Source organism: Urocitellus parryii, chromosome 13, assembly GCF_045843805.1.
Source record: "Urocitellus parryii isolate mUroPar1 chromosome 13, mUroPar1.hap1, whole genome shotgun sequence".
NCBI classification, from domain to species: domain Eukaryota; kingdom Metazoa; phylum Chordata; class Mammalia; order Rodentia; family Sciuridae; genus Urocitellus; species Urocitellus parryii.
The window spans coordinates 52,628,750-52,645,114 of NC_135543.1; the positions used below are offsets into that span (position 1 = coordinate 52,628,750).

Consider the following 16,365-nt stretch of genomic DNA (forward strand, 5'->3'; position numbering starts at 1 on the left):
GTACTGGGTTATTTGGGTACCTTGACATATTATCTATCTGCATGCTTAGCTTGAAAATATAGGATCAATGTACATTTTAAAAATATGTTGCTGATATTATGATGAAGTCTTAGACTTCCCAGCCAGGCCAAATCTCATATAGATATTCTGTTCATTCCACTCAGCTCAATGCTGATTATCAAAACCTCCAGAGAAACACAATTCAAAATGTTTTAAAGTTTCTCTAAAAAATTCCAAATTAATTTATTTAATAATTAATAACTTTGCAGCTAGAAGTTCTTCCTTGCAGGTAACCTACATTCCTTGGGCTGCAGTTTTGATTTCCTTCTGTTTGATCTATGGGTACTTTTGCCATTCCATATGCATCCTCTATAAAGATATATTTATTTAGGACTTATACTGAGCCTGCTTCCAAAAAGGATTAGAGGCATCTTCTAATACATCTGCCTAGGCTTCTTTTTAAAGAAGCTTTTCTCTTTCTTGCATGGTGTCCTGCCATCTGGGCACACAATGAGAATTTTTTTTTTTAATGATATATAAAATGAAAGTGAAACCAATAACTTCAATTATGCTGATAAAAGAGTAACTCATCATATAAAAGAAAACAAACAAAATCCTCAAAATTTTCCCCATTCCAACCAGAAAAATTTCTGAACAAAAGTGTTACTGTGATTTGAATATGTCCCTGAAAAGTTCACGTGTTGGAAACAATCCCCAAAGTTAGATGTTACTGATGTTAGAAGGGAGGCCTTTGGGAGGTGAGGATTAGATGATTCCATGGGGGTGGGACCCCCATGGTGACATTAGTTACTTTAAAAGAAGAAGAAGAAAAAAATTGAACTAGCATGCTTGCCATGTCTCGCCACATTTAACACTTTGCTTTGTTATGATATAGCAAGAAGGTCCGCATCAGAGGCTGGTGCCATGATTTTGGACTTCCTGGTCTTTATAACTATAAGCCAAATAAATCTCCATTCTTTATAAAACACCCAGTCTGTGCTACTCAGTTATAGCAACAGAAAATAGACTAAGACAATCATCAACCTCTGAATTTTAAGTTTTTTTCTTTTCCATAGAGCCTGCTTTTTTAGATTCAAGTGTATATGTGCCTATAAAATCTGGAAAACAATTTTAGCAACGCAAATAATAAATTTACTGAAACCAAGGTATAAATGACTCATGCAATACTTAAACATTTTAGGTACAGAATAAATGTTTACTGCATGATTACATGAATACGATTTCTGATTATAATTAGAGTGTTCTCTTTAGCTGGTTGTCTGTACTTTAACAGGGAACATAGATATTAAATTGAAGGAATAGCATCCAGCAGAGAGTCAAGGCAAAAGTATTTTAAGGCTCTTGGCAAATCAAAGTCTTCTTCATAGGACTGTGAGCAGCACCTTTGATCAGAATGACCTAAGGAGAGTGGGGACACTTTGTTTTCAGATTCCTCATTGGGTCTTTCCCCTGCTCACATCTCTGCCCTCCCAGTGCCTTGTTACACAGCCCCTTGTGGCTGGTTGGCACAGGTGGAAAGTCTGGTCAGCAGTCATGTGAAAAAGGATCAGATCATACATACAACGCAGGTCCCAGAACACATAAGGGTCTAGGATTTGTTATCACACTTGTCCCCACGCCCACAGCGCTGAACCAGACTTCTCAGAGGCCATCTCTTCTCCTAGTGTTTTTTTTTTTTTGTTAGCCGATGGCGTGTGCAGCTCTGATCCTTTGACCATTTGGTCCTTCTATCCTTCACCTCAGGTGAAATCCAAGTCAAGACATTCTCAAAGTCCTTCCAGCGCCAAGGCACGTGTCTGCTGCTAGCCCTTCCAGGTAAGAACCTACCTCCCAGAGCCCCTGACACCTCCTCAGATCCATTCCTCATTCTCGCCGTAGGCTATGAATGTCCTTTTCCTGGACACCAAGTCTCAGATGTTGACACCCAGCTGGTTTTCCTTTCCCTTCATTAAAAATGTCTTTAAAACAGTTCACTATTCCATCCAGATTTTTATCTTTTCTGCCTGCAACACTGGGTTTAGATCTTAGCTTTCACAAGCAATTGATAGGTTACCTTGGGGGTTATTTAGTCTCATCAAGATTCCTAATTTGCAAAATTGTCAAAATCACATGTATAGAGTTGTGTGATCAGATGAAAACACACACGTAAAGCCCTCAGCATTTAGCCAGGCCCTCAGAACATAAATATCTTTCCTACTTTTTATTCTCTCTGTTTCATCTCTTTAAAAAAAGATCTAAGCTGAACATGGTAGTGTATGACTATAATCCCAGGGGCTCAAGAGGCTGAGGCAGGAGGATTGCATGTTCAAAGCCAGCCTTAGCAATTGAGTGAGGCCTTAAGTAACCTAGTGAGACCCTGCCTCAACATAAAAAATAAAAAAGGATTGGGGAGGTGGCTCAACCCCTGGGTTCAATCCCTAGTGTGTGTGTGTGTGTGTGTGTGTGTGTGTGTGTGTTGTGTATAAAAATCTGTACTTCCTTTCATTCTTTTGCTTCCTTTAAAGATACACGAGTTGTTATTTCTTCTCTGTGATCATGATCCTTTTAGGGACAGTTTGATCTATGCTGGTGTCCTTCCAAAATAGGTTTTCTAAAGACTAATTATACAATAAGGGGCCACAGTGTGATACAGGCTGCAGTACTCACACAGTCCCCATCATTTGGAAGAGAGTATTCATATTCCAAAGAAGGAGCAATTTTTTATAAAAGCAGGAAAATCAGGGACTGAATACAACACTAATTTCTTGCCGTACTTTCCCCTCTTCTTTCAATCAGGCATTTCTGCAGGGGTTCGAAAGGTCTGGAGATCGTAAGCCCATGAGCAAGTGACCGTTTATCAGTGAGTGAGAATTACTTTCCCTGTTTTAAACTTCTTTCCATTTTGTGTTGCTCTGGAAAGTGGGAGGGGAGTAGGAAAGATGGAGAATAATAGGAGAAAGTGTTGTGGTCGGGGAGGGATGAGCAACTGCTCTGCGTTTATGTCACGGAGGATGTAGATTCGCGATTCTGTAGTGTCACATCGTGCTATTCTGTTCTCCTTACTATTGGATGTCGTGTGGCAATTGTACTGAGGGATAGGTAGGGAAGGCTTGGAAAGGCATTAAGGGAAACCAGAGGCACTTCCTATCACTAGGACAAAGATAGGATGGTATATATATTGCCATATTGTTAAATATGGTTCACATCTTTGAGAAAAAGAATAATGATGCTCCCATATCCACCACTCCTCCTCTTTTTTTTGGGGAAGAGAAGGAACAGGAGGAACAGTCGGTGGGTAGGAGGGGCATGTGGAACGTGAGGAACAGGCAGAGGACACAGTGTGTCTAGAGGGAGAGAGAGAAGACTTATACAGAGACAAAGAGACTCTAGCAAGAGGCTCCTGCTTGGGGTTTCTGATGCAAAACCAATTCATTTAAAATCTCCAGAGCTAAAGTTGAAGGATTTTATTTATCAATGTGTTTTATTTATCAAAAGGATTTTATTTACCAATGCAATGTCCTTTTGTCTTTGAACTGTGAACTTCTGGTTCCTCTGTCCTTCATCTATATAGTTTACACATCGGTGCCAAAAGGTTCCTCAGAGATCTTTCACGTAGACTAGAAATAGCTTCCAGGATCTATGAGTTGTGCTTGGTGGGAAAGGTGATGGGCTCCATCAATGTTGGGATCTGCTAATGCTGTCTGTCCATGAGTTGGGGCAGGAGTCACCTGAGTGGTGCCATTCACGCTAAAGGCCTGTGACTCTCGTGCTATGAGGGAGATTCAGGGATGTTAAACCAGTTACCAAAAGCTCAGAGCTATTTCGTATTTTATCAACTTATCTAAAACACCCCTCTCCATTCCAAGTAAATGGTTCAGGACCCTGGGGAAAAGAATAAAGATGAAGAGGATTAACCATCCTGAAAATGAAAACTGTCTTCCTTTGAGGCATTTAGAATTAAAAATAAACCTTCCAAAAGCCTTCTATTAGAGACACTTTCTCAAAATTCCTGGGAGCTCTGACTGGCCCTCTCACAAAAGCCTGGGGTCCTTCTTGCCAATTTCAGAGGAGTTCCAAAGTCTCTACTAGCAAAGGCTGATTATTTCTTCCAGGGAAAAAGAACATTTTTTATTGCTTGGATGAAGAGATAAACAAGTATGGAGAAATTTAAACGTGCTATTTGTTTCAGGTTAGTGGTTATTTGAATTTAACTTAAGGACTTTTAAATGACAGCCCACTTAATATCATTTTTGAAAAATTCCTTTTACAGTAGTATATGGAATGAAAATCCAAGATGGGATTTGAGCTTGGTTTTTAACTAATCATGGTAGCAGGCGGTACTCTCCGTTCCAGAATAAATTGCATATTACAGAAAATCCAAGTAAAAGACTTAAGTTCTTCAAGCTGTGGTGATATGCTTTGAGGAAACTTTGGTCTCCAAGCCTTTCTTCTACTTGTCTGAAAATTGACTATTAAATATTCAGAAGCTCCTCATGAAAATATTAATATTCTGGGGGTGATGTGCCACTTTGGATTCATCAGTAGTTAAGCCCAGAAGAAGGAAAAGCTAGTGATGAGGTGAAAGGACTTGTTAACAGCTATGGGATATGAGAAAAGAATGAAAGAAACAACTTTTGGAGAGTAGTAGTTGAGGACTTCAGCAGGCCAAAGATGGACTTTGCTATGTTAAGTCTATTCTAGAATGTTCCACAGATGATCCAATTACCTCCACTAAGTAGTTGATGAAAACCAACCCCCATGGATAAACTCCCAAGACGCAATTGGAAAAGAGAAAGGGGAAAGAATAAAGAAAAAACAATGTAAAAAGTGTAGGAGTGCTTTCTCTCTGAAATTTCTGAGAGAAGATGGGAGTTGAAAAATCTCAAATGAAATGTTGTCCCAATCTCACTTGACTAATTTTAGTTGTCTTGGTTCATGGCTATGATTCATCCCTAAAGCTGTGAATTGCTGAGGAGGAAGGAGGAAAAAAATTGACTTAAATGTCAAAGAAGTAGGTACATAAATATAGTTTTCTTTTATGGGGGAACTAGAATTCTAGGATATGGGTATCTTTTTTTTTCTCATGAGGGACCAAATGCTTCAAGCTTCTAGAAAAATAATGATCTCCAGTCAAAACATCATCAAGGAATAAAAGACAGAACTGAGTCATGTCATGTCTGATTTTTTTTTGCCTCCTTTCTCCTTGAGTATCTTCTTAAATATCTTTAAACTAGAAATCATTAATATCCATTATGTGGTTGAGTATTATGGAAGTTTAATATGTATACTGTAATGATAAATGGAACTCAAAAGACAGGTGAGGGAAAAGTGAATGGAGATAACTGGAACTAAGAGAAATAATTCCAGGAGTGGGGTGGTTAGAGAGAAGAAACACATGTATGACTGGTGGTCAGGTGTTCTCCTGCTTGCTAATGAAAGAGGACAATAGAAATGGTGTGATGAAACTCCATTCTAAGCAAAGAAAAATGTTTTTCAATTTATAAGGTGTTCTTAGCAAACTGGTTCCATTTTGAATTTCCGTATCTTGGCAGTTACTAACTCATATTCAGTTCCACGATTTTATTCTCTGAAGTAGCTGATCCTCTCGGCTCTCAGTCTATCCACTGTCTGTGTGTTTGCCTCTTTCTGCTCTCAAAACTTTGGGAGTAAAAGAAATATAGGATGGTTATAAAAATATGATCTAGGACATTAGAGGAAGATGATGTTGCACAGGAGGTGAATGAAAAAGGAAGAGTTCCAAAGGCTTCAGAGTGGATTCTTCACACCCCGGAAGCTATGAGGAGAGTAACCCCAAGACAGTGTGGTGAATGATGATTTTGGCATCTGTCCTCAGCATTCCTCAGAGCATTTTCCTTCACCTTTCTCATAGCTCTACTCCTTTTGGTTCTCCTCATACCTGTGTATTGCTGTGAGCAGCCGCCATCTACCTCATCACCCAGATCCCTAGGTGTCATTCAGCTAACATGCCCCATGCTTCTCCACGCTAACATAACAGGACCCTCAGGAGGTGGCAGGGCCTCTGGAGGCTGCAGATATAGTTTCCATATGAGGAAACTGAGACTTTAAAGGTCTAAATGATTTTCTGTTCATCCTATTTTCTCATTTGCATCTTCTAGAAGATGTCAACTAACACCATGGCTGTGTCTACCTTTTTTTTTTGTTGTTGTTGTTGTTTTTTTTTTAATTCTCCTATTGAGAGCTATTTTAAAGTTCACAGAAGATATTTATCAGAAGGGTCTTTGGATACCCTGATTTCATACTGCCTTGGCACACTGACTTTTGTTTTTAAACAATACCAGTTGTTCTCAGACTGAGTATATTTAATTTTCTGCTAGGTGTGTCACAGTGCAGTGAAGATTTGTCTTAATTTTTTAATTCCATAATCAACTTACCTTGTATGCCCATGGTGTACAATGAATTATGACCCCCAAGTGTCTGTAAATGTGACTTGCACTATAGTATTTGGAAATAGGACCTTTGATTAAGTCATCCAATGACTGGTGTCATAAGAAGACTGTCAGGTAAAGACACAGAAGGCACAGCACCACATGACAACAGGGACAGAGTCTAAAAGGTGGCAGCTTTCAGCCACGGATTAACTGAGCTTTGCCGGCTACCCACCAGAATCCAGAAAGAAACAGAGAAGGACTGTGCTTTCCAGGTTTCAGGGGAGCCTGGCTCTGCTGACACCTTGAACCAGACTTCCAGCTGCTTGAACTGTGAAATAATAGGCTTCTATGGTTCAAGTTCCCCACTTTTGATACCTTTCTATGATAGTCCTAGGAAACTAATGCCTAAAGGCACAAAGGAAAGACAACTGGAATTGGAAGGAAAGAAAGAAGAGCTTTTTGTAGGTTGGTTTACTAATGTATTGACATTAATTTTTAATTAAAATAATCTGGAGTGATTCCATATGGCCCCTTGGACGAAAATCCATCAAGGAACTCCAGTTATTTTAAGTATGATATATTTTGCTATTTAAATACATTTTGCTCATAGACTTGTTCACTGTTTTTCTTTCTTTTTTCTTTTATTAGAGCTTTATGGTTATACATAAGAGTGGGTTCACTCCTGACAAATTCATACATGCATAGAAATTATTTCAGTTCATGATCCCCTTTCCCCTCCCAATTCCCCCTCCCCTTTCTTTTTCCTCTACTCTACTAGATTTCCTTTCACTCATCCATTAGTTTGTATTTGATTGGTTTGTCCACTGATTTTCAATGCTCTTGACTAACAATCTGGTTTGTTTTCCTTAACCCAATTTCTTTGGCTTTTTCTGTTTTATTTATTGTATATTTTAATTTTTCATTTTGTAACATAATGTAAATGAATGAATAGTAACATGTATTTCATCAAAATATGGAATCAAAGGCACTTCAGAAATACTAATTATCTGTTATATATTTTTTTGGGTCCAAATGGAATTATATCTCTAGATCCAAGGCTCTGACTTACTCTATATAAATAACATTAAAATTTAAGTCAGGTCTTGTGTGAAATAATTTCCATAGTTTCTTTTGTAATGCTGTACTTTTTTACAAATAGCACAAATGAAGGTAAAGACTACTTATAATATTCTTTTTCTAAATAAAACTTATAAATTATAATATGTACAGGTCATGTTTTTAAAAAAACTACTTTTAAGGTCTTATAATTTTTTTTTAGTTTTTTGTAGTTGTAGATAGACAACATGTCTTTATTTTACTTGTTTATTTTTATGTGGTGCTGAGGATGGAACCCAGTGCCTCACATGTGCAAGGCAAGCGCTCTACCACTGAGCTACAACCCCAGCCATAAGGTCTTATAATTTTAAAAATTTAAACATCAATATCCAGAAACACTTAATTGTCCTCTCGCCTAATACATCTCGCCTAATTTTCAAGAATGAATACATAAACTTTGACGAATGATTCGACACACTTCTCCAAGACAACTGTCTCTATTACTCCGTTATCTAAAAAATTCAAGTCTTTTAAGGAAGCATTCCCCTGCAATATTTTGTGGCTGAACAAACGCCTCATGGATCCTCTCTTTGGTCAGAAATCTTAATTTTTCCAGAAAGTATTCTAGGTTGTTTGGACCCCCTCTTGAGGGTGAGGGGTTCAGCTATGATCAACTGAGAGTGTAGCTGGGAGTGCCTGTCTTTGAATACACCAGGGCATACGAGTCACATCCCATGTCAAAATCAACAGACCACTTCCTGTATCACAGCACTCCATCCGCAGAGTTTTCTGCTGCCCCACTAACTCTTGGAGACCTAGGATCTGATCCGAGGTGGTAATGCAAAGCACTATCAAAAGCACAGGGTTTGGACTACTTACTTGAGGGTGGTGAGTTCTGTGAGGGATGGCTGGGTCGCCTTGAGATAGCTTTCTCTTCGCGCAGCCACTTTGGGAGAAGGCTTGGGACTTGTGTCTGAGTCCCCACTATCTTCATCCCCCATGGCCTTGATGTAGCTGCCACTTCGCATTCTTCGGCATGGAATTTCATCATCCCTGCCTCGAGGGGTGTACCCCGACCATTCATCTTGAGGAACCTAGTCAGATACAAAACACATAATTCACTATTTTAAAATCCATTTTTTTTGTTTTGGTTTTCTTTCTTGCTTTTTATATGACCCCAGATATAGGTAATAGAGATAGATGTCTAAAACTTTAGATAATAGCCTTTCACTAACAGTGTTTTACTATGATAGACCTATTTGACAATATTTGGAAAGCAGGCACATCCATGTCACAATCTTTAAAAAAAGTTCCTGGGCATTAGGAAAAGTTAAAACACTGGCTCTGATTCATTTACACTTCTCAGTTTTCTCACAGATAATAGCTGAGTCTAAGCAATTAGAAAGGAAAGCAGATTTATTTTTTTATTTTTATTTTTTGGTATTGGGGATTGAACTCAGGGGCATTTAATCATTGAGCCACATACCCAGCCCTTTTGTTTTTTTTTGTATTTTATTTAGAGATAGGATCTCATTGAGTTGCTTAGTGCCTCTCATTTGCTGAGGCTGGTTTTGAACTCGAGATCCCCCTGCCTCAGCCTCCTGAACTGCTGGGATTACAGGCATGCGCCACCATGCCTGGCAGAAAAGCAGTTTTATTTGAGCTTTTCAATGACTTGTTTTCAATTGCCATTTAAGATTCAAGAATGCTTTCTGATTTATCTATGCCTTCCCTGAACCTTCCATCTTTACCATCTCATATCCGGTCTCTCTTCTTTCTAACTAGTTGTCTATAGCAACTGCATTTACTTTCTAATCACCTCTTCTTTCTGAACTCCTCTTCAGTTTGGATTCAGCCTTTATAGATCTGAGAAAAGCACTCTTCGAAGGTTTCTAATGAAATTCTTGTGAAAACTAATGGTATATTAGTATGCACATATACCACACTTGGGGACATTTGTTCTGTTGGAATTTGATTGCTCTGCTTACCTGGGATTGTTACTACTTATCTGAATCATTCTTTTCCTCTTGCTTTGTTGGATCCTGATCTAAGTCCATAATTGTGGAGACCACCCAAGAGAGTGCTCTCAGGGTGTCTTCTTTCTACAGTCATTTCTTTCAAGTTGAACATGGCATCATACTACATTTTAGAAGACTTCTTTATGATAGTCTTTTTAATTCCTCTTACATTTTCCATCTCAATGTGAACTTAAGCTACTTCCTGTTGAATCTCATTCATCCTCCATTTGATGAAAGGAATGCATGGTGACACTTCTCATCCATCAAATGGTGATAAATTACAACACAGGGAACACACATGAAACTCAAAAGAGAACAGAAGAGGGAGCAGGCTGGTTCAACCCTCAACAAGTTTATAACAGAGGTGGGAAGAAAAAGTATATGTAAATTTGGGAACAGTTCCAAATCAACATGTTAGCAAGTTGAAGATACATTGCCACAAATAGAATATGTATCAAAGAGACATTCAAAATAGGAGTTAGCCATGGTGCTGGGGGGAAGGAGTACCCAAGTTTGCCAACTGGCCAGGTGGACAATGAGAAGGTAAAATGGCACTTACTATTTTGATGCTATTTACTGGTTACCCACTAAAAAGACACAGTGTTTCATGGTAACATTTAACTATGCTAAGTAATTTGTTTATAGGAATTTCTTTCATTGATACAACATCCTGTGTATTTTTTTCTGTATTTCTCAGATGAAAAGCAGGAGCTCAGAAAGCTGAAGTAAATTGCCCAATGACACACAGCTGGTCAACAGAAGCACTGGGATTCAATGTCTTTTGGTTTAATTTCCACAAATCAGAAATCTAATAAGTTTTATGATTAAGAAGTGAATTTGAAATCTAAGAGGTTAAGAAAAAGTGTCCACAATGGCAAATACATATGCCATATTTCTAAATATGACAGAGTCTCTGGGGTGAGAATAGATAGGCCACTGAAGGAAAAGCACTATTATTTTTCTCCTTAAATTATCAATATAGCTCTATAATTTGGAATTTTGTAACAAGAGGCACCAGATTGAATACATGGAACAACTCACGAACTTGAAAATAGCAGTTTGTAGTTCTTACTCTGACAGGTGCTTAACAGAGTTGAAACTTGGCTGTGCAATGTGTTTATTTAACAAATTATTATGTTGTGCTTCCTGTTTACAGACATTGTTTAAAATGTGTTATATGAACTCACTTGATGCATGCACCTGAGGGATAAGGTGATGATGATGATGATGATGATGATGATGATGATTTTAGTACCAGAAATTGAACTCAGAGGCACTTGACCACTGAGCCACATCCCCAGCCCTATTTTGTATTTGTATTAGAGACAGGGTCTCACTGAGTTTCTTAGTGTCTCACTCTTGCTGAGGCTGGCTTTGAACTCTTGATCCTCCTGCCTCAGCCTCCTGAGCCACTGGGATCACAGGTATGCGCCACTGTGCCCAGCTCATTCTGCAAGTGAGGAATCCAAGGTTATGGAACTTGCCCCAAATTACAGCTCTGAAGGGGCAGTTTCAGTGCTGCAGCTCCTGGGGTCCCGCTGTTGACTGGTATTTGATGCAGCCTCTCCTTCTAGACTGTGGTTTGTGGTGCCCACAGAACTGAACAGTTCCAAGTTCTTGACTACGTGATCCATTATTATTCGATGCAGTTGCCATTTATTACTTATGTTAGTAGCAAGGTAGAGTTTTTACTTTTCAGCTAAAAAGCATCAAAATCACCACAGCAACAAGGTTGTTTTTAGGAAATTTTAAATGTTGAGAACAGTCTTGTTTTCCTTCAATTGACGAGTGACTCATTGCACAGATATGATCATGTTCAGAACCTAATTATTGACTAAGCAATTCCATTTAAAAAAATCAACTTGGTACAGCTTGGGTCATTAGATAAGGCAGCCAGTCCCTGTCATTCCTCAGTACCAATGCAAACTTCACAAGCATTGTTCTTAGAGACTGATGACACACTGATTACTAATATTGCTTATAGAAGAAAAACATGGCAAATTTCTATTTAGGTGCTTTTCAAAGTTCGTTTATGGTAGAAACTTTGGGGGGGGGGTTACTAGAAACAGTCTGTAATTGTTGCTAAGGGAACCAGTTGAGAATCACTTAATCTGTATACCTCTCAATTAAACATTTATTTCAAATGACAGCAGCTAAGTACAAAAGCGACTTCCATCAGAGTAGAATACAAATATTCATATATTATTCACCTCCCTAACAACATGTAAAAAATAATACAGAAATCAGTTCTAGGAAAAATGGAAATGACACAGAAAATCCAGACCTTGGAGAAGAGAAACACTTGCTGATCCATAAGGATTTGTAAAATTGCTATAAAGGAGCTGGTTTTTATTTTTAATCAACCTCCAAAGCAAGAGACAGACATTGCTTAGGCACCCAGTTTTAGAAGAAAATGTACCATTTTGTAAGGGGCTCAAAGTTTAAAATGCAACCCTCTTTGGATGGTTGAGAAAGGTCATTCTGTGGCTGAAGCTGCTGGGATAGAGTCAGAAGTTCCTGTGACTTTCCACTTAAGCAGCACAGAGAAATCTAAAGAGAAGGTCACCTTTGTGGCTGCCTGTGAAAGGCATCATTGTTACCTGTGATGGTGTTTAGGGAAGCTGAAAGAGAAAAGGGACCAGGAGCTTGATGGTATCAGGCTAGTGGGATAGCCTGCTTGCTGGAACCATCTTAGGAGGTAGAAATCAGTTCTAGAAAATCAGTTCTAGGAGGTAGATGGGCTTGATAAACAATAAATAAACATTACAGGTTAAATTTTACAATAGCTATAGATTAGGAAAAAAAGGGGGGGCGGTATTTACATTTTAGTGTTTAAGTGCTAACACTGAAATAAAGAGCTTTATTTTTGATAAAATAAGAAGTAGTGAGCATTCTCTATTTCAGGTACAGCCATTCCATAACTGAAACTATGTGGCATCATTCCGAAGTCCTAAGACTGCCCCTGACCAAGAAATGACCACGATGCAGGGCTAACCATCCTCTAATTCCAGGATGAAGATGCTTTCTTCATTGAAATAGCATCATGGCCCTGAATGGTGTGTCATTTGAATGCATTATTCCATCACAGAACAGAGGAAATACATTCTTACTCTGCTCAAGTCTCCCTTCCTGCCTCCCTCCCTTATTCCTTTCCTTCTGTCAAGTGTTTTTGATGGCTTACTTGCCACAGTGAACAATGCACATGTTGATTCCATTCAGCGGAACTTACATTCTAGGAGAGCTGGAAGAGGTAGGTCATGGACGAGCACAGCAATAAACGAACTGGATAATTTCAGAAAGTGTACACGCTATGAGGAAGATAAGACGGGGCGATGCATGGGGCGATGCATGCTTTAACTTGCTCTTCGGAGAAGCTGACCTGAAGAGGTGACATGGGAGAGGAGATCTGATGACCAAAGGAGCCAGCCTTGGGAAGATCTGGGAGCAGAGCTTCTAGGCAGAAGGCTCAGCCAGTGCAAAGTCTCTAGAGTAAGAATGAACTTGGAGTAACCAAAGTCTAACAATGAAAACGTCAGCCCCAGCAGAGAGCACTGAGAAAGAGGGAAGTGACAGGAGGAGATACGAGAGACGAGGTCACAGAGCATCTTGCAAGCTCATCTCACATTGTCCTTCACAGCTGATCTCAGTTCTCTCAAAGCTCTCTCCATTGTAGCCTAAATTTATCTGCTTTATAAAATCTGCAGCATGTACTCTCTACATAAAGGGTCAGCCAACTATAGCTTGCAGACTCCATCTGGCCTACCGTTTTTATAAATAAAGTTTTATCGATACACAGCCATGGTCTGTCAGGAATTGTTGTTTGTGGCTAGTTTTAAGCTTCAGGGCAGAGTTGTGTGGTAGTGTGGGGGAATGTATAGCTCAAAAAACAAAAGTTTAGCAGCCTCTAATCCACATAATCATATGCATACTTATTTGCATAATCACTAAAGGGTTGTTTTATACACATTACTGGTTCTTTGAGTCCTTGTTTTCTCTCTCCAACTACTCCATAAGCTCACTGAAATTGTTGCTGAAAGGCTGGGGGGTGGGCTTTGCAATTACACTGCCCAGGTTTGAATTCCTGCTGGGCCGGTTACTTCCTTGGGCAAGTTAATTAATTTCTCTATGCCTCATTTTCCTACCCTAAAGGATTATGTGTGGAATAAATGAGGTAATGCCCAGAAGCACACAGGAAGTGCTTTTTAAGAAAGTTCTGTTTTATGGGATTTCTCCAGTTCTCCTGGCATGTACCCATCTTACTGAGCACACAGATGTTCCTTAATGATAGATGATTTTTGTCTTTTCGAAAAGATTCTGAGGCCTACTAACATTGTTTTTGGTAAAATAGGGGTAGAAATAACTGAAATTTATTAAGCAAAGCTTAAGTTCTAATGGACTGTCTACTCCCACTAGTGAGCTAGAGTTCCCCATCAGGGAGTGGTTTACAGCTCTCTGTCCTGGGGACTCTGATCTACTCTGGACTGGAAGGGGAGCCTGTAGCTCTTGGGATGCCAGGGCCACACCAGCTTACTTGGCTTCCCAGGGATCTAACCTCAAAGGCTTCAGTTTGGTTCCCAGAAATCTTAGGGACAAAGAAACCTCTGGGGGAACTAGTTTTGTATTTGGAGAAGACTTTAAGGAAGTCTTGTCTAAGACCCATGCACTGTATGTGACCTTGGTTGTATTACTAGCCCAAGATCACACTAGTTACTGAATCAAAATCTGTAAGATGGAATGAAAACAGATGTATAATGAACAAAGATAATGTGTGTGAACACAGTTTGTGAACCTCAAAGCACCTTAAAATTGTGGAGAGAAAGGTTGGAAACATCTCTCTTCATGGTTACTTTTTAAGTGCGGCCAGCCAAAAATACCTTGCTGATGAAAAAGTAGCTGACATCCTCTATTTATTAGATATTCTAGTATAAGAATATAAATGCAAGTAGACTTTACCGGTCATAATATACAAATTTAATTCAGACATTTCTTCTATGGTAAGAATGTAGCTGATTGATATTGGCCACATTGGATTATTACATTGTATACATGCATGAACATGTAATAACAAATTCCACCTTTATATGCAAGTATAGTGGATCAATAAAAATGTGGAACAAAAGAACAAAGCTAAATTGGTTGGTGGGCATAGAAAGGTCTTTGTCTGTCTTCTGGGTCCTTTAAGTGGACTCTATTTTGGTCCTGACCTTTTTTCCCCTTTAGGTTTCTCCAAGATTAGTTGAAAGAAGATCTCACCAGTTAAAGGTAAAATAATATATTTTACAGAATCTAAGGCACCAATGCAAACCCCTCAATATTGTTTGGTGACACTCAGAAGAAAAGAAATACCATTAAGTAAATCTATGATCCAGAGAATAAATGATGCATCTCAGTTATCTGAGGTGCTAAAGTGTGAAAAATATGGGTCTTAGAGCCACTTGAAAATTCTTTATGTGTGAAAATCAGAACAAGAAACAGGATGGGCTGGGGATGTAGCTCAGTGGTAGAGCTTGCCTAGTATGTATGAGGTACTGAGTTTGATCCTCAGCACCATATAAAAATAAACAAAAATATAAATAAAGACATTATGTCCATCTACGACTAAAAAAAGACTTTTAAAAAGGTGTATTTTGTGTTAGTAATTATAGAACTTAATGTTCATATTTATTAGTGATCAAATTAATATTAATAACCAGCATGAATCTATTATATGAACATGTAATAACAAATTCCACAAGTATAAAAAACATGTTCATATAATGTCTCATGATCCTTACAGCTATTTTGAAAGACAGGGAGAATAGTATTATACTATTATAATTATGCTATTATAATAATACATTACACTTAAATAAAGAAACTGAGGTCCAGAGAATTCAGTAGCTAGGGTGGCATAGCACCACTGTGCCCCAGCTGGGTGTGCTTTTCACAGACCAGAAATCTTTTCCCTTCTCATATTTGTATATGTCTTTTGCATAACAATTATTTTATGACAATCTCCAGAACACCTATTTCAGATAAGAGAACAAATTCATAGGGTTTTTAGATCTGTCTGGAAGAAAAGTAAATTAATAAAAAAATAATGGGTTACATGCCTTGAAATAAAAATGAGAAGAGCTAAGATACTAGAGATGGGAAGGCATAGTTATAAGACCCTTTCCCCAAGCACAAGTAGCTTGAGCACCCCGCTGTGGCTGGACTGCCATTATCGACCTGCAACTGACCAGTAGACGTGCTCAGACATTCTGGGTCAGTGATGGTCTAATGGCTGAGAGATGAAGCCATGTGCATGTGACTCCTTGAGAGTGGATTATCTCAGGATGGGAAATTGGATGGTGAGGTTTGGAGGAATGAAAATGTGTGAGATTTTGGGAAATCTGAGAGCCACAAAAGGAATGGAGACACTTAGAAAGCCAGAGAGCTGAAATGGAGCACGTGTCCTGAAAATACACCAGGGCCGGCCAGCGCAATTCTGCATTGCATAGATGTGGAAGGCAAACGGAGGAGGTTGACACCGAGTGGCGTGTAAGGCAAGGTTCCATTTCATCAGGAACCAAAGAAGTCTGGAGAAATAACTCAGGCATCTGACTGATTAGGAAAAAGACAGCCAAGAAGATTAGTGATTAAAATGGTATCAATTATAGGTATATATTTGCAAAGCTGCTGTTGATGGCCTCCTAAAAGATAGGGTATTTCAGTGAAAGCAAACAGGTAAGGGCTGGGGTGGATGGAGCTCAATGGTCGAGTGCTTGCCTAGCTTGAGCAAGGCCCTGGGCTCCAGGCCCAATACTGCCAAAAAAAAAAAAAAAAAAAAAAAAAAAGCCAGCAAACAGATAAAGGAGGGTACTTGACCCTTCCTGAATTTGATGGATCAATAGGAGGAA

At 38.9% G+C, this 16,365-nt stretch overlaps 1 protein-coding gene across 10 annotated transcripts in view; it reads right to left on the reverse strand.

Annotated features, from left to right (window-relative positions):
- The window catches only part of Dlgap1 (DLG associated protein 1), a 358,523-nt gene that overhangs the window by 279,027 nt on the left and 63,131 nt on the right, over window positions 1-16,365 (reverse strand). For all 10 annotated transcript variants that reach the window (XM_026394509.2, XM_026394510.2, XM_026394508.2 and 7 more), the window contains one exon: window positions 8,346-8,560. In XM_026394509.2, coding sequence (XP_026250294.2) covers window positions 8,346-8,560 — 215 coding nt within the window. The remainder of the gene's footprint in view (window positions 1-8,345; window positions 8,561-16,365) is intronic.